The sequence below is a fragment of the Entelurus aequoreus genome, linkage group LG14 (genome assembly GCF_033978785.1).
Source record: "Entelurus aequoreus isolate RoL-2023_Sb linkage group LG14, RoL_Eaeq_v1.1, whole genome shotgun sequence".
Classification (NCBI taxonomy): Eukaryota; Metazoa; Chordata; class Actinopteri; order Syngnathiformes; family Syngnathidae; genus Entelurus; species Entelurus aequoreus.
Window position 1 is genome coordinate 49373318 of NC_084744.1, and position 19553 is coordinate 49392870.

Sequence of the window (19553 nt, forward strand, 5' to 3'; positions counted from 1 at the left end):
TAGTTATTTACCGTAAAAATAATGTGGTACTCTTTTTCCATATACAGTAATACACCGTAAAAAAAAAATGTTTAGATAGATTTTACGGTAAAAGACGGTTGCTCAGTCGACAATATTTTACCCAAAAAAACAGTAATATGCTGTAAAAAATCACCAAAAATTTTACCGTAAACTCTATTCTATTTTTTGTGTACAATTTGATGGATGGATGTCAGGCCGTGCCTTATTTGGAGTTTGTTAGTGTTTTTTCCATGTTTAATGTTGAGTACCTGTCCTGCACACTTATTTTGTAGTTCCACTTCCTTTTCGAGTGTCCTGCAGCAGCTTTATTTTGTCTCCCAGCGCACCTGTTTTGAGTTTAGTTGTGCTATTTAAGTCCAGCTGGTCTTTGTTGGGAGATTGTTATCTGTATGGATGCTGTTGAACGCTGTTCCCTTTTCTGAGGCTTCCAAGTAAGTTTTTCTGCAGAGTCCTAGGATTTTGTGCATTCTCTTATTGTTTGACATGTACCTTAGTGTTTTTGTCTTTGTTTGTATTAAATATCTCATACCTGCACACTGTCTCCTGCTACCTTCTGCATCTTGAATCACAATCTTTGGTATCATGCGACCCAAGCGTCACAGATAATTTGCTTTCAAATCATAAGTCATGCAGTTACCTAAGTATTGATTTTTATTTTGACCAAGAAAATTGTCGGTATGTATTATATTTGTTGCAATATTGGATAGTATCAATGTTTGAAAGGTATGCAATTTCATGCAGTATGTTTTTTGTTTTTTTTACTGTCAAAGTGGGAAGAACGAATACATTTCGAAAGAAAAAATAAGGTACTTTTATTGATGTACCGTATATTCCAGTTGTTTGAGTCATATAAAATGATGTGGCGTGCCAGATCTGGCCCCCAGGCCTAGAGTTTGACACCTGCTATTGTGCATGTACAGTATAAACTTTATACTGTATATGCAAAAATATTTTTATTTACTTAATTAAATAGAACAAAGGTGTCCAAAATGTGGCCCCGGGACCATTTGCAACACAGCTATTTTTTTTTACAAAGAAATTTTTAATAAAAAAAACAAATAAAAGAGCAAACAGGTGGCATGTAGCGATAAAAAGTTAACACATTGTCTCTAATACCACAAAGCTGCCATTGCTCAAAAATAATAATGAATCAAAATCCATGTTATAAATTATTGCCCTATTCAAGGTTGGCATATTTTGTGATTTTGCCATAAAAAAACTGGGTTTTCTTTAACAAAAAGGGCAGACAAAATAAAGTAAACTTTATATTGACAGATATGAAGTTGATCTAGTGCCTTAAGTGTGGGGGGGAAATTATATATGACTATTTAATATTTCTATGACTGAGATCCTTCCAGGTCCTTAAGACTAAATTTTGAGGGAACCCTAAAGTTTAAAAATATTCCTATATATTGGTTTTAAAAATGAAAAATATCGATATAGCCCCCACAAGCTTTGATTTTTCAGTGCGCTGAATGACTGCCGATGGAATACAAATATCAGAAAATCTGTTCACTTTGGTATTTTATTTAAATGAAAAAAAATGTATATGTTAATGTATACATGCATACATAGATACAGTAGATTTATTATATTTTTATCATGCCGTGAAACACACACTTCATTGTAATTACTTATTTATCTTAATTACCTAATTACTCCTAACGGTTCAATCATGTAATCCTCAAATTATTCAGTAAATCAACCTGCGTAACAACAGAGCCGGACTCGGGATAGAGCCCTGGGGTACTCTATTCTTGGAGAATATATGGTGTATTTGGATACTACGTAGTGTACATTATGTATAGTAGTTGGTAAAACAGTGAAATGTTTGCAGCACTTGTCTGAGAGCTGTCCGGCGAAGAAGGATCCGATCAGGACTCCCACAAAAAAGATGGTGGTGGTGAACGGCTTCTTCCACTTTTGGTCGCACACCAGGTCGAACTGAAAGATGGACATAATCCAAGGTGAGGTGCGTAGTTTGAAAACGATAATACATATAAAAGGGAACCTATGGTGAATTGAGTCTTTTCTGACTTGGACTTAGCGCTTATTTGGACATTAGGCAAGTGTAACGGAGGCCATCCCATGTGGCTGAACCATGTGGACTGTATTTTCTGGACCATAGGGCGCACCAGATTATACAAAATGCGCATTAAAGGGGTCATATTATGATTTTTTTTTCTAAATTTAAAATATTTCCTTGTGGTCTACGTCAGTGATTTTTTTTTTTTTTTTTTTTTTTTTTTTCATAAAGAAATACAATCATGTGTGCTTACGGACTGTATCCCTGCAGACTGTATTAATCTATATTGATATATAATGTATGTATTGTGCTTTTTATTTTGATTTAATACAAAATAAAAAATAAAAATATTTTTTATTTATTTTATTTTTTTAAATTTCTTGTGCGGCCCGGTACCAATCGGTCCGCGGCCCGTTGGTTGGGGACCACTGGTCTACGTAACATGTAAGGGTGGTTCCTTGGTCAAAATGTTGCATAGATTATGTTTTACTGGCACGGACTACAGTGGCGGACTTGCGCAAATTTTCAGGATTTATGCAGACCTCAAATACACATCAGCAGGTACCAGAAGGTAAGAATAGTTGGTTTTGCATAATATTGTGATAATAATGTCTGCTAATGGGTGCCATTTAGCGGTTCTTATACACACACCATAGTAATCTCTGACTAAGTTAGCCGAAATGGGCCCACAATCCATCAAGCGGTGAGGCTTCAAAGTCATACTAAAACCTTTTGACAGATTTTTGAGTGCCGTGTGTTACGTTCTTTATTTTCAATGGAACATTTAAAGTTTTGGTGTTTACTGGCGTCATATTGCAGTCTACACATATCTCTTATGTGTGACTGCCATCTACTGGTCACACTTATCATTACACCATGTACCAAATAAAATTGCTTTGAGGTCGGTAAGCACAACCAGAATTATTCCGTACATTAGGCGCATTGTCAATTTTTGAGAAAATTAAAGGATTTTAAGTGAGCCTTATAACCCGAAAAATATGGTACCTTACTAAGAACCTCACCCCCTGACGACGGGCTATCGTGTTGATAGCCTGTCCTTTTAGCTCGGCAGTCCGCGTGCTTTCCTCTCATGCAAGCAACTTGGGTTTGGGCCCCGGGTGGAACAAGTAGGAAAAACACAACGCAGCCGAAAGAGTACACAACCACTACAGTGGTGCCGTGACCCGGATTAGAGAGGGGTTTAGGGGGATGAGTGTAGCGAAGCCAAGCAGTGCGGCTCGGCCATGTGTACGTTGGTAAACCTCACTCCTTGGTTACCTCAAAAGCAATGCTGGCTATCGGGTTGGCAGCCCGATCTTTTAGCTCGGTAGTCAGCGTGCTTGTCTCTCATGCCGGCGACCTGGGTTTGTGCCACAGGCGGTACAGTGGGAAAAACAGTTGAAAGAGTGCGCAGCCGCTACACAAGCTCTTATCCAGAGGGGAGAAGCTCCATTCCAAGCAATGAGAAAACGCACAAAAGATCGGATAAAGTATTATTTTCATCTAAACGTGGCATGTGCATAACAACACTGACGTGCGACATACGGTGACATAAATGCTGCTAAATGCAGCTATTTTTATGCCGAGTCTGCATCAATCGGAGAGTGTGGAGGTGTACCTAATATTGTGACTGGGTAAATCTATATCATCTTTATGAAGTTTATTTTCGACTGTGTCTGGGGAAGAAATATTGGTGACAACTTCCTGATATGTTTAAATAGTGTACATTTTGAAAGGATAAATGATTAACCTTTTTGCGAGGACAGGGCGTGATTTCATTTGCAATCTGGGAGCGCCTCCAGAATCAAACAGCTGGCAGACGGACTCAAAAAAGCGGTTGTAGAAGTGACTGTGTAGCAAAATGTACAGCAAAGCATTTCCAATACATATTATCTAGAACAGTGTTTCTTAACCGTAGGACCCATTGTTGGGCCGTGAGCGCCCCCTAGAGAGCCGCCAAAACATTTGTTTCTCAGCCGTGGTCCATATGGGCCGCAGCGGTACTTGGTTGTAATACACTTTTCCACCACTTGAGGTAGTAATGACTATATCAAACAAACAGAAGAAGTCTGGAGCTAAAGTCATAGAGAAGTTTCTTAAGTGCAAAAATTATGACTAAAAAGCGGTGACGCACTTAAATTTTATAGACAGTTTATTTAAACTATTAGCGTTTGTTTACAATTAATTTAGTTAGAATGTATTTATTTTAGCACGGCATAACTGTATGTAAACTTATTTTCATCAGTACCTTCTTTTGCAGTACATTTGATTAGTATGTATTTTGTAATCAGCCTGACCTAAGCCTTGGTTATGATTAACACATGCTAACATATTGTTAATAAGATTTATCCTGTTTAAACCAAGGGTCGGCAACCCAAAATGTTGAAAGAGCCATATTGGACCAAAAAAATACCCCAAAAAAATCTATCTGGAGCCGCAAAAAATTAAGTGTTATAATGAAGACAACACATGATGTAAGTATCTATATTAGTTATATCAGCCTGCTATCAAATTTACTTTAAAAGTCTTGTATAAGTGTTATAGAAGACAACACATGATGTGTCTATATTAGCTATATCAGCGTAGTATCAAAATGACTTTAAATAATATAAGTATATAAGTGTTGTAACGAGGACAACACATGATGTAAGTGTCTATATTAGCTATATCAGCCTACTATGAAAGGCTGACGCAACTCTTCGTTGACAGAAATGTTGTATTTTAATTTTTATTCTACACATTTTTGCAACATTGGAAATTATTTTTAAAACTGAGGCTTCTCGCAGGATGAGAACTTCTGGAAATGACTGGCTCAGAATGGCCAAAGTTATAGATGTGTGTGTCCAAGTTAAAGGAAACGGCAGGCCGTCTACTTCGGATAGATTTATTACAATCTTTGCGAGCTGGGTAACGTTTGCTGTGGTCTGGAACAACATGCCACACAAACTATCAGAAATGCAGCCAATATTACATACAGATAAAGTGTCATGAGACATGCAAATATAAATTAAATACACAGAGGACAGAAGTAAAATTAAATGAACTCACATACACCTACATACGAGGCATAATGATGCAATATGTACATACAGCAAGCCTAAATAGCATGTTAGCATCGATTAGCTTGCTGTCATGCACTGACCAAATATGCCTGATTAGCACTCCAACAAGTCAATAACACCAACAAAGCTAACCTTTTGCGCATTCCCGCACAGAATAAACGTTTGGTGGACAAAATGAGACAAAGGAGTGGCATAAAACACGTCTTTCCGTGACAGCATCGGCGAAAGTTGTACATGTAAACAAACTACGATGAGTTCAAGGATCGCTGAAATTTGTGGGACAAAACGGTGCTCGCCAAATCCTGTCATCAGTGAAGCATGTTTTATAAATAATGGGATTTCAAACAATTAGGAAGGTTTGTGTCATGTTTGTCCTCTTACAGAAGCCATATTAAAAGAAAAAATATATTTATATTATATTTTAAATTTTTACACATCTTCGAAAAAGCTCCAGGGAGCCCTAAAGAGCTGACCCCCGTGTTAAACTGTAAGTAGGTTAGATATAATTATTGAATATGATTCAAATCAAGAGTAAGATGATACATTTATGTTAATATTTGAATGGGCCTTGGGCCCCTCTCGTGAAAAAGTTGGGCCCCGAGGTCCAAAAGGTTGAGAACACCTGATCTAGACCGCAAATATGTGTTTTTAACGTAGATTCAAGTCATCATAGGTCCTCTTTCACACTGTTTTTTTATGATATGGCAGTTTAATGAGCAACAGATGCCACATTTTCTGGCGAGTCTATCAAGCTGGACACCAAAAATATTCACAGTTGAGCTCCGCCCGTCTGTAAAGCATACATGATTTAATTTTGGTAGCAATAAGACAAAACATAGAAGCAGTGCATCTTTGTAGGAGCTGTTAAAAAAACAACATAGCTGACCCTTTCGCCTCCGTACTCCTTACCAATCAGCCTTGGACCCAGGACCAGCTTTACTTGTTTTGTAAAAGTTGGAGGAGACACCACTCACCTCAGTGACAATGGTGGACTGGTAGATGTCCTTGCTATAGATCCAGCCGTCCTTACACGTCTCCTCCTCTAGGGTGGTGAGGTTTACGTCCTGATCCGGACTGTATCCCAGATCCGAAAGGTTCCGTACCACATCCAGGCGGTACCGGCTGCAGCTGCTGCGCTGCGGCTTGCCGTCGACCAGCTGCATGCCACACGGAGACTAGGTTAGCATGCTGGTTTAACTTCTGTATATAGTTGACTAGAAATGCAGAAACATCAATCAATCAATCAATGTTTATTTATATAGCCCTAAATCACAAGTGTCTCAAAGGGCTGCACAAACCACAACGACATCTGCGGTACAGAGCCCACATAAGGGCAAGGAAAACTCACCCCAGTGGGACGTCGATGTGAATGACTATGAGAAACCTTGGAGAGGACCGCATATGTGGGTAAACCCCCCCCCTCCCCCCCTCTAGGGGACACCGAAAGCAATGGATGTCGAGTGTGGCTGACATAATATTGTGAAAGTCCAGTCCATAGTGGATCTAACATATTAGTGAGAGTCCAGTCCATAGTGGATCTAACATAATAGTGAGAGTCTAGTCCATAGTGGGGCCAGCAGGAGACCGTCCCGAGCGGAGACGGGTCAGCAGCGCAGAGATGTCCCCAACCGATGCACAGGCGAGCGGTCCACCCCGGGTCCCGACTCTGGACAGCCAGCACTTCATCCATGGCCACCGGACCTGTGTCCCCCCCCCTCTCCACAAGACAGAGTGGGGCAGAGGAGAAAAGAAAAGAAACGGCAGATCAACTGGTCTAAAAAGGGGTCTATTTAAAGGCTAGAGTATACAAATGAGTTTTAAGATGGGACTTAAATGCTTCTACTGAGGTAGCATCTCTAACTGTTACCGGGAGAGCATTCCATAGTACTGGAGCCCAAATAGAAAACGCTCTATAGCCCGCAGATTTTTTTTGGGCTCTGGGAATCACTAATGAGCCGGAGTTCTTTGAACGCAGATTTCTCGCCGGGACATATGGTACAATACAATCGGCAAGATAGGCTGGAGCTAGACTGTGTAATATTTTATACGTAAGTAGTAAAACCTTAAAGTCACATCTTAAGTGCACAGGAAGCCAGTGCAGGTGAGCCAGTATAGGCGTAATATGATCAAACTTTCTTGTTCTTGTAAAAAGTCTAGCAGCCGCATTTTGTACCAACTGTAATCTTTTAATGCTAGACATTGGGAGACCCGAAAATAATATGTTACAGTAATCGAGACGAGACGTAACGAACGCATGAATGATCTCAGCGTCGCTAGTGGACAAAATGGAACGAATTTTTAGCGATATTACGGAGATGAAAGAAGGCCGTTTTAGTAACACTCTTAATGTGTGACTCAAACGAGAGAGTTGGGTCGAAGATAATACCCAGATTCTTTACCGAGTCGCCTTGTGTAATTAGACTTAGACTTAGACTTAGACTTCCTTTTTATTGTCATTCAAATTTGAACTTTACAGTACAGATAAAAACGAAATTTCATTTCATTAGCTCATGGTAGTGCAGGATAAAAAAGCAATAAGGTGCATATATAAATAAATAAATAGGTTACTGTACAGATAAATATATTGCACTTTCCACATGCATCCACGTTTATGGATGTATGTTATATTGTCTTTTTTATTCCAGCGAGTTAATCCATTTTGGGGGGAGTTGAGGGGATAATTATGATGCGTTCAAGAGTCTTAAGGCCTGAGGGAAGAAGCTGTTACAAAACCTGAAGGTTCTGCTTCGGAGGCTGCGGAACCTCTTTCTAGAGTCCAGCAGTGAAAACAGTCCTTGGTGGGGGAGGGATGAATCTTTGCAGATTTTCTGAGCCCTGTCAGGCAGCGGCTTTTTGCGATCTCCTGGATAGGAGGAAGAGGAGTCCTGATGATCTTTTCCGCCGTCCTCACCACTCTCTGGAGAGACTTCCAGTCTGAGGCACTGCAGGCTCCAGTCCAGACAGAGATCCTGTTGGTCAGTAGGCTCTCTATAGTGCCTCTGTAGAATGTGGTGAGAACCGGGGGAGGGAGCTGTGCTCTTTTCATCCGACGCAAAAAGTGCATGCGCTGCTGAGCTCTTTATACAAGAGCTCCAGTGTGTAGGGACCAGGTTATATTGTCAGTTATCTGCACCCCCAGGAACTTGGTGCTGCTTACCATCTCCACTGCTGTGCCGTTGATGAAGAATGGAGCGTGGCTGGACTGGTGCTTCCTGAAGTCAACAATGATCTCCTTGGTCTTGTCGACATTCAGGACCAGGTTGTTGTTTCTGTACCAGTCAACCAGATGTTTCACCTCTTCCCTGTAGTCCATGTCGTTGTTGTCACGGATGAGGCCCACTACTGTCGTGTCGTCCGCATACTTCACAATGTGGTTAGTAGTGGACCTGGCGCAGCAGTCATGGGTCATCAACGTGAACAGCAGCGGACTCAGGACGCAGCCCTGGGGGGAGCCGGTGCTCAGGGAGATGGCACTGGAGGTGTTGTTGCCCACTCTCACAGATTGGGGTCTGTCTGTGAGGAAGTCAAGTAGCCAGTTGCATTGGGGGGTACTGAATCCAAGGGGGGCCAGTTTGCTCACCAAGTGCTGTGGGATGATGGTGTTGAATGCTGAGCTGAGGTATAGAAACAACATCTGCACGTGTGTGTCCTTTCCTTCCAGATGTTCTAAGCTCAAGTGGAGTGCAGAGGAGATGGCGTCCTCTGTGGAGCGGTTAGGGCGATAAGCAAACTGGTATGGGTCGAATGTGAGGACAATATATTCCTTTACCAGCCTCTCAAAGCACTTCATTATGATGGGGTGAGTGCAACAAGGTGATAATCATTGAGGGAGGAGATTGTGGGGGTTTTAGGCACTGGAATGATTGTGGCTGTCTTAAAAAATGATGGTACCACAACCTGGGTCAGCGAGATGTTGAAGATGTCTGTGAGAACCCCAGCCAGCTGGTCTGCACATCCCTTAAGCACCTTGCCTGGAATGTCATCAGGTCCCGGTGCTTTCCGGGGGCTCACTCTCCTCAGGGTTTTCCGGACATCCGGTATGTCCAGGTTGAGCGGCTGCTCATCAGGGCGAGGGATGGATTTTCTCGCTGGAGATGTGTTAAGTGCCTCAAACCTCGCAAAGTAGTTAAGGTAATTTAGGAAGCTGATACTGTTGTCACAGGGACAGGGGGCAGCTTTATAGTCCGTGATGACCTGTATGCCCTGCCACATTCGTCTAGTGTTTGTGGGGTTCTCGAAGTAGTCCTGCACTTTCTGACTGTGAGCACGCTTTGCAATCTTAATGGCACGGTTCAGGTTAGCTCTGGCTGTTTTTAATGCTACCATGTCGCCAGACTTAAAAGCCTTGTTCCGAGCCTTCGGCATTGCACGTACCTCACTGTTCATCCAGGGTTTCTCGTTGGCCCGTGTGGGGATGTTCTTGATCACACTGACATCCTCCATGCACTTCTGAATGTATGCGGACACAGACTCTGCATACTCCTCCACACGTGTGATGATTATCGGTGGCGGCTGCCTTGAACATGTCCCAGTCTGTGGTTTCGAAGCAGTCTTGTAATGCTTCCATTGCTCCCTCTGGCCAGGTCCTCACCTGCTTCACTGTAGCTTGCTTCCTGATCAGCAGGGGCTTGTATGCAGGAATTAACATCACGGATAGATGGTCTGAGGAGCCGAGGTGGGGGCGTGGAGCAGGTTTGGTTGTTATCGTTACTTTAGTCATCAACAATTGAGAACAGAGAAATGAACGTTGAAACAGTGTAGGTCTGACTTGGTAGGATATGTACAGCAAGTAGTGGGCATAGAGAGATATATCAGATATATCAGAAAGCATAAGAAAAAGTATCTACATTTGATTATTTACATTTGATTATTAACAATCCGGGGAGGGTGTTAGTTTAGGGTTGAAGTTGCCTGGAGGTGTACTTTTATTGCGGTTTTGAAGGAGGATAGAGATGCACTTTCTTTTACACCTGTTGGGAGTGCATTCCACATTGATGTGGTATAGAAAGAGAATGAGTTACTGAACTGTGCAATCTACTAATACAAGTTTCAATCAATCAATCAATTACTGACGATTTGTGGCTTGACGGTTGGCTCATTTGGACTCACCCGGACCGGGATGATAGCGCCGCGCCAGTCCTCGGTGAGGTTGACGTCCGGAACCCGGCAGTGGTGACTCGGCGTGTCCGCCACGAAGATCAGCGTGAAGGCGCCGAAGCCGTTGGGCACGATGCTGATGCATAGCAGGAAGAAAACAATCTGCTGGAAGCGTCCGAACTGTCCCAGAAAGGCGATGCATTGTGGGTAACTCCTCATGCTGTCCCACTCCGGAAAGGAAGATTTTCACTCAAAAAAGACTTTACTCCATCTTTAAACTGCAGTTTGCGTAAAAAGCAGCCACCGCCCTGTTGTCACCCACATGACCCAAAACCTGCTTGAAAATGCCATCTCTATAAGTGCCCAACCTAATTCAAAGCATTGGAGGAGTACGCAAAGATCAAAAAGAAGCTTCTTCCTGCCGCGCGTGCCTGTGAGGCGTTCAGGTACGCTCACCAGTGTGTGTCATTTCATCATCTTATAGCAGGGGTGTCAAACTCAAATACAGAGTGGGCCAAAATTTAAAACTGAATAAAGCCGCGGGCCAAGGTTGAACAAATAAACCTTTTAATAGGGACCCAAACAAGTTTTGCATTAAATATTGAACAAGCAAGGCTTATATAACTTTATAGTGACATGCAAAATCGAGTTTCAAATAATAATAATAATAATTAAAAAATATCAATGGCATATCAAATACAATTTAAACAAAAATTGAATGCCTCTTTTCTATTTGCAGCCTTCTGAGGTAAATATCAACATTAACTTTTTCCACAGGCTAATAAATTTGAAAATAAAATAACAATGAATAAACCAACCGTTCATGACTTTAAACTGCTCAGTTTGCAACACACTGATCTAATCTGATGTGCCCAAGCCAGATACCTGGCATCGTTTCTTGGATGCTAGTTCATTAATGTCAGGGCTCAGGCTTTGAGCTGAGGCAACCTTCATTATCGAACGAAGGTGTTCATCAGTCATTATATCTCGTAGTCCACCCGGACCACAGTCTTGGGGGCGTGCCTTAAAGGCACTGCCTTTAACGTCCTCTACGAGCTGTCGTCACGTCCGCTTTTCATCCATTCTAACAACGTGCCAGCCCAGTCACAAGATATGTGCGACTTCTGTACGCACACACACGTGAATGCAACGCATACATGATCAACAGCGATACAGGTTACACTCTTCCGGGACGCTACAAAATACACCCCCCGCTACCACCAAACCCCGCCCTCCACCCACACACACACACACACACACCTTGTAGTGTTCCGGAAGAGTTAGTGCTGCAAAGGGTTCTGGGTATTTGTTCTGTTGTGTTTATGTTGTGTTACAGTGTGGATGTTCTCCCGAAATGTGTTTGTCATTCTTGTTTGGTGTGGGTTTACAGTGTGGCGCATATTTGTAACCGTGTTAAAGTTGTTTATACGGTCACCCTCAGTGTAACCTGTATCGCTGTTGACAAGTATGCATTGCATTCACTTGTGTGTGCGTGCAGAAGCCGCACTTTTTATGTGACTGGGCCAGCACTTGTTGGACTGGATGAAAAGCGGACGTGAAGATTTTCGGGAGGGGCACTGAAATTTGTGAGTCTCCCGGGAGAGTTGGCAAGTATGAGAAATAGCGGTGAATGTGGTGTTACCGCGGGACCGTCGCCGTATATAATTGGCAGGCCAGCTCTAGTGTTAATTTGATATTGCCTCAAGAGCATACTTGCCAACCCTCCCGGTTTTACCGGGAGACTCCCGGTATTCAGCGCCTCTCCCGATAACCTCCCGGCAGAAATTTTCTCCTGACAAACTCCCGGTATCCAGCCGGAGCTGGAGGCCACGCCCCCTCCACCTCAATGCGGACCTGAGTGGGGACAGCCTGTTCTCACGTCCGCTTTCCCACAATATAAACAGCTTGCCTGCCCAATGACGTCGTAACATCTACGGCTTTTAGAGAGTAGAGTGTACAACTGCGCACACAACAAGGAGACGAAGCAGAAGAATGAGGAAGTTACAGACATGGCGACGCCGAGCAAGATGAAGAAATACGCTTGCAAGTTCCAAAACGAATGGAAACAAAAGTTTCAGTTCATCCAGGACAGTTCGAAGGGGAAGGGGTATGTAATTATGTTGCCTGTACATTTTGTAGAACAGACTTCTCCATTGAACACGGTGGCCGAAATGAAGTTAAACAGGACAATGCTGCCATCTACTGGAAAGCCTACGGAACACTGAAATTCAAGTATTTATTTTATTTATATGTATAATAAAATAAATATATATATATATATATATATATATATATATATATATATATATATATATATATATATATATATATATATATATATATATATATATATATATATATATATATATATATATATATATATATATATATATATATATATAGCTAGAATTCACTGAAAGTCAAGTATTTCATACATATATACACTACCGTTCAAAAGTTTGGGGTTACATTGAATGTCCTTATTTTTGAAGGAAAAGCACTGTACTTTTCAATGAAGATAACTTTAAACTAGTATTAACTTTAAAGAAATACACTCTATACATTGCTAATGTGGTAAATGACTATTCTAGCTGCAAATGTCTGGTTTTTGGTGCAATATCTACATAGGTGTATAGAGGCCCATTTCCAGCAACTATCACTCCAGTGTTTTAATGGTACAATGTGTTTGCTCATTGGCTCAGAAGGCTAATTGATGATTAGAAAACCCTTGTGCAATCATGTTCACACATCTGAAAACAGTTTAGCTCGTTACAGAAGTTACAAAACTGACCTTCCTTTGAGCAGATTGAGTTTCTGGAGCATCACATTTGTGGGGTCAATTAAACGCTCAAAATGGCCAAACTAAGGGGCCTTATCTTATTCTGTGCTCAAACTGAAATACCACTATTTTAATTAAACTTGGTGGTTTGCTTTCTCCAAGATGAATATGAACATTCACCATATGTAGAACATAATGAGTTAATTAATTCACTTCACTGGCCTGCAGCATACTGTTGCAATAAATCAAACGAAACAATAAGAATGCAAGAAAAAAGAGCAAAAAGACAATGTAGTGAAAAATAGTTTAAATGTTGCTACTAATAACTAGGAGTGTCCCGATATATTGATGTCAGTCCAATACAAGCAAAATCAGTATCGGATTAGCGCAAGCTAGACGTACATAATTAGTGTCCCTAATTAAACAATTGTGTAGGTTGCCCCCCAGTGGGTTCTTCTGACCACCAATCACCGACATGAGACCCCAGTTCAGTGTTACAATGCAGTTTATTTTGTGATAATGCCCTCAAGTTGCTTTTCAGCAGTTGTCTGTTGGTCTCTCTTTTTCTATAAGACCGTGCTCTCGTGCTCTTACTCCAGCTTCCACCACGTCTCTCCTCCCGGTTGCTGCTTATACAGAGCGACAGGTGATTAGATAATAAGGCCCATGTGGGCCATCTAGGCACCTGTCGCTGACTTTGAGGCCGGTCCTGGCCCACCCCATTCCGCTGCAGGCCCACAGACCACGCCCCCCTCCACAACAATAAAAACACATTTGTCAATTTAAAAGAGCATCAAATAATAATAAGAAATACACATACTAACTCTCCAAGACCGCAGCGTATTAAAATTGTATCCAGTAACAAATGTGTCCGCATCCCTCCACTTACTCCGTCATGGGCTTAATAAAATATTGTGGCCACTAAGTGTTGCCAAAAAACAATTACCACTTCACTTTAACTTAGGGGTGTTGAACTCATTTTAGATCAGGGGGCCACATGGAGAAAAATCTACTCCCAAGTGGGCCGGACTGGTAAAATCACGACATGATGACTTAAAAACAAAGACAAATTCAGATTTTCTTTGTTTTAAAAATTCTGAAAATGTACAAATCATAATGTTGTTGTTTTTTTACACTTACATGTTGCAGTTAATAGTATTCTATCTCTATTTGTCGTGATTTAAACTTTCTGAATAAATTATGTGATAATGTTCATCAGTCAACTCATTGGTGTTAATTTTCAATCCATCAAGATAAAAAAAAAATAATATCAAAATCAAATGACATACAGATAATAGAGATATCTAGATCAAGATGGCTGCGATCAGAAGTCTCTGAGAGGAGAGCTAGGCCAATCATCCCAAAATGAGCCGATTAAACGCCTGAAACTATGTGCTTTTAAATTAATACAAGACTGGAATCCCACGCTGAAGAATCTATTTCAGATTTGGAATCATATATTGGTATGGTCCAGGGTTCTAGAACCCTGGAGGGGGGTTTGTAGTGGAATTTCTGACCTTTGAACCTAGATTCTGTGTCTGTCAAGAATGTCTGCTCGTTTCTTTCTTTTCTATTCTGAACCATTGAAGGACCATAGGTGGGTGAAAGTTGAATATATGGTCGGTCTGACCATTCTACAAAATGTTTTGATTGTTTATTATGACTAAGGGATTCAAGGATGTTGCAGAACAAACAGGTCCAAAACAACAAGACTTTGACGCATGAGGAAAACCGATAAAATGGCCAAGTGACAAGGGCTGTGTGTGATTTGCATGAGTCTCGTCTCATCCAACTCCTCCGGAGGACGTTGTCTGTTTGCATGGGCAATTCAATCCAACTTTGTACTTTTTGATTATGGGTAAATAAAACTTTTGTACTAAATTCACTTTTGTTGCCGTTTAAGATTCGGACCATCCACCACAATACTATTATAACATGACAAAAAAGAAGCGTGGGAGACGCGAGCTGAGTCACTCAAGTGAGTCTGATGATATTACGAAGGACTCCTTGTGGTCCACATAACATATGTTATGTGGACCACAAGGAAGTGTTTTACATTTAGAAAACAAATAATAATAATATGACTCCTTTAATGCGCCCTATAATCTGGTGCGCCTTATATATGAAAAAAGATCGAACATAGACCATTAATCAGCAGTGCGCCTTATAATCCAGTGCGAAAATGCGGTATATGACGAAAAATGTTTTAAATTTCACAAGATTTTGTTTATTGTAAAATTACCTAGCAGCTGTTTGCAGTTTATTGGTTTGCTTTAAAAAAAAAAAAGTTTGCACAAAAGCTATGCAGTTTTCTATTTTGCTTGCTTGCTATGCTTGTTGTGACTGTCGCAAAAAATTAACGCAGGCGTTTTGATGGCGTACCGTTACACCCCTACAGTAGTGTGTACGTTACATTTCATGCTTTGGCATTGTCCATAAGTACCACAGTCACAGGAGACTCAGCTTGCGGCATGCAGGGGCACTTGATGCTGCGGGAAAACACAACCGTGTACTTTAGCATGATTTAAATATGCAAATAACGATTTACATGTACTTCCTTTTCCAGGAAAACACGTGAGGGCGACGTACCGTTCCCTCTTGCGTATGTCCTGCATGCTGTCAGGAAGAGGTCGCCCAAAACTCTCAGGAAGGAGAATGGTGGCGAGGGCGGCCAAAACCGCCAAACTTCCCAAGACGATGTACGGAAGAAACTTGGCGTAGGACCCTGTGTTGACGAGAGGTGACATTTATATTTTTTACCTCTGATAAACTTATTTTATCATTATGATGATCTCAGCTTGACCCTAGAACAGATTATTTCTATTTATGACCAGCATAATACAATACCAGTGAAGTTGGCGCTTTGTGTAAATTGTAAATAAAAACAGAATACAATGATTTGCAAATCCTTTTCAACTTATATTCAATTGAATAGACTGCAAAGACAAGATATTTAATGTTCGAACTGAGAAACTTATTTTTTTTTTGGCAAATAATCATTAACTTGGAATTTAATGGCAGCAACACTTTGCAAAAAAGTTGGCACAGGGGCATTTTTACCACTGTGTTGCATAGCATTTCCTTTTAACGATACTCAGTAAAGGTTTGGGAACTGAGGAGACCAATTTTTGAAGTGGAATTCTTTCCCATTCTTGCTTGATGTACAGCTTAAGTTGTTCAACAGTCCGGGGGTCTCTGTTGTGGTATTTTAGGCTTCATATTGTGCCACACATTTTCAATGGGAGACAAGTCTGGACCACAGGCGGGCCAGTCTAGTACCCGCACTCTTTTACTATGAATCCATGCTGTTGTAACAAGTGGCTTAGCATTGTCTTGCTGAAATAAGCAGGGGCGTCCATGACAACGTTGCTTGGATGGCAGCATATGTTGCTCCAAAACCTGTATGTACCTTTCAGCATTAATGGTGCCTTCACACATGTGTAAGTTACCCATGCCTTGGGCACTAATACACCCCCATACCGTCACAGAAGCTGGCTTTTGAACTTTGCCCCTATAACAATCCGGATTGGTTCTGTTCTTCTTTGTTCCGGAGGACACGATGTCCACAGTTTCAAAAAACAATTTGAAATGTGGACTCGTCAGACCACAGAACACGTTTCCACTTTGCATCAGTCCATCTTAGATGGGCTCGGGCCCAGCGAAGCCGGCTGCGTTTCTGGGTGTTGTTGATAAATGGCTTTCGCTTTGCATAGTAGAGTTTTAACTTGCACTTACAGATGTAGCGACCAACTGTTTTTACTGACAGTGGTTTTCTGAAGTGTTCCTTAGCCCATGTGGTGATATCCTTTACACATTGATGTTGCTTTTTGATGCAGTACCGCCTGAGGGATCGAATGTCTGTGATATCATCGCTTAAGTGCAGTGATTTCTCCAGATTGTCTGAACCTTTTGATGATATTACGGGCCGTAGATGGTGAAATCCCTAAATCCCTTACAATAGCTCTTCGAGAAATGTTGTTCTTAAACTGTTCAACAATTTGCTGATGCATTTGTTCACAAAGTGGTGACCCTCGCCCCATCCTTGTTTGTGAATGACTGAGCATTTCATGGAAGCTGCTTTTATACTCAATCATGGCACCCACCTGTTCCCAATTAGCCTGTTCACCTGTGGGATGTTCCAAATAAGTGTTTGATGAGCACTCCTCAACTTTCTCAGTCTTTTTTGCCACTTGTGCCAGATTTTTTAAAACATGTTGCAGGCATCAAATTCAAAATTAGCTAATATTACTAAGTGTCTCAGTTCGAACGTTAAGTATCTTGTCTTTGCAGTCTATTCAATTGAATATAAGTTGAAAAGGATTTGCGAATCATTTTATTTTGTTTTTATTTACCATTTACACAACGTGCCAACTTCACTGGTATTGGGGTTTGTACATATAACATTTTTCCAACGTCAATTAGTGGAAAATTCATTGTCATCATTCCTTTTGTGTGCATGTATTTTGGAAATGATATCTTGTTTCTTGTCGAATCGAAAAGGTCGGACTCAACTCAGCTCCAGCAGGTAAGGCGTGATGCAGCTGCCTATCTGTGCCACCGTGTTGCATATTCCGGTCGCCGTATTCCGCAGCGCCGTCGGGTAAAGCTCGGTGGTGTAGGCGAACATCAGGCCGAAACCCGTGGTGATGGCGTACTTGCCCACCATTTCCAACAGGAAAGACAGGCTGGAATAACCTACAAGAAAAAAACAAACAAGGGCATGTCTATGAATGTTCTCATTCATCCAGGTCATTGGCATCTCAGTTGTGGACCAGATCTGACCAGTCTAAGTCTATGAGCATGAACTGATGAAGTCTACTCAGATGAGAGACGCAACGTTTTCTAAGACAAACCAAACAGTCTAGTTGCGTTTGATTGAATGCCCTGAGACAAACAAGGGCAGGATGAATGGATGTGCAGCAATATGAAAGATGCTATGACTTGCACATTATGACCACAGGGGGTGCTGTTGGTTTCTGTCAAAGCTTCATGAACGCTATATACTGTGTGTGTGTGTGTGTGTGTGTGTGTGTGTGTGTGTGTGTGTGTGTGTGTGTGTGTGTGTGTGTGTGTGTGTGTGTGTGTGTGTGTGTGTGTGTGTGTGTGTGTGTGTGTGTGTGTGTGTGTGTGTGTGTGTGTGTGTGTGTGTGTGTGTGTGTGTGTGTGTGTGTGTGTACATACATATATATATATATATATATATATATATATATATATATATATATATATATATATATATATATATATATATATATATATATATATATATATATATATATATTTGGGGTGTGGGAAAAAAATCAACTGGAATTGCAATTCTCACATTGTGCGATTCAGAATCGATTCTCATTTTTAAAAAATCAACTTTTATTTTTTTTTGTATTTATTTATTTTTTTTATTTTTTATTAATCAATCCAACAAAACAATACACAGCAATACCATAACAATGCAATCCAATTCCAAAACCAAACCCGACCCAGCAACACTCAGAACGGCAATAAACAGAGCAATTGAGAGGAGACACAAACACGACACAGAACAAACCAAAAGTAGTGAAACAAAAATGAATATTATCAACACCAGTATCAATATTAGTTACAATTTCAACATAGCAGTGATTAAAAATCCCTCATTGACATTATCATTAGACATTTATAAAAAAAATAAAATAAAAGAACAATAGTGTCACAGTGGCTTACACTTGCATCGCATCTCATAAGCTCGACAACACACTGTGTCCAATATTGTCACAAAGATCAAATAAGTCATATTTTTGGTTCATTTAATAGTTAAAACAAATTTACATTATTGCAATCAGTTGATAAAACATTGTCCTTTACAATTATAAAAGCTTTTTACAAACATCTACTACTCTGCTTGCATGTCAGCAGACTGGGGTAGATCCTGCTGACATCCTATGTATTGAATGAATAGAGAATCCTTTTGAATCGGGAAAAAATAGTTTTTGAATCGAGAATCGTGTTGAATTGAAAAAAAAATCGATTTTGAATCGAATCGTGACCCCAAGAATCAATATTGAATCGAATCGTGGGACACCCAAAGATTCACAGCCCTAGTATATATATATATATATATATATATATATATATATATATATATATATATATATATATATATATATATATATATATATATATATATATATGTATATATGTACATATATACATATATATATATATATATATATATATATATATATATATATGTATATATGTACATATATATATATATATATATATATATATATATATATATATATATATATATGTATATATGTACATATATATATATATGTATATATGTGTTTATATGTATACATATATATATATATATATATATATATATATATATATATATATATATATATATATATATATATATATATATATATATATATATATATATATATATATATATATATATATATATATATATATATATATATATGTGTGTGTATATCAGTGTTTCCCACACATTCATTTATTTGTGGCGGCCCGCCACGAATGAATTACGTCCGCCACAAATAAAATTTAAATAAATTTTTTA

At 40.1% G+C, this 19553-nt stretch overlaps 2 protein-coding genes and 1 long non-coding RNA gene across 3 annotated transcripts in view; 1 reads left to right on the plus strand and 2 right to left on the minus strand.

Annotated features, from left to right (window-relative positions):
* LOC133664983 (solute carrier family 22 member 4-like) overlaps window positions 1-10425 on the minus strand; it is a 34958-nt gene extending 24533 nt beyond the window's left edge. The window contains exons 1-3 of the mRNA XM_062070100.1: window positions 10219-10425; window positions 6084-6266; window positions 1862-1965 (exon numbers count right to left, since the gene is read on the minus strand). Of these exons, the coding sequence (XP_061926084.1) occupies window positions 1862-1965; window positions 6084-6266; window positions 10219-10425 (494 nt within the window). The remainder of the gene's footprint in view (window positions 1-1861; window positions 1966-6083; window positions 6267-10218) is intronic.
* The window catches only part of LOC133664988 (uncharacterized), a 21266-nt gene continuing 3568 nt past the window's right edge, over window positions 1856-19553 (plus strand). The window contains exons 1-2 of the long non-coding RNA XR_009828666.1: window positions 1856-1988; window positions 15552-15725. This is a non-coding gene — a long non-coding RNA (uncharacterized LOC133664988). The remainder of the gene's footprint in view (window positions 1989-15551; window positions 15726-19553) is intronic.
* The window catches only part of LOC133664982 (solute carrier family 22 member 4-like), a 33161-nt gene continuing 28857 nt past the window's right edge, over window positions 15250-19553 (minus strand). Inside the window, exons 10-12 of the mRNA XM_062070099.1 lie at window positions 17498-17680; window positions 15575-15710; window positions 15250-15474 (exon numbers count right to left, since the gene is read on the minus strand). Of these exons, the coding sequence (XP_061926083.1) occupies window positions 15402-15474; window positions 15575-15710; window positions 17498-17680 (392 nt within the window). The 3' untranslated portion in view covers window positions 15250-15401. The remainder of the gene's footprint in view (window positions 15475-15574; window positions 15711-17497; window positions 17681-19553) is intronic.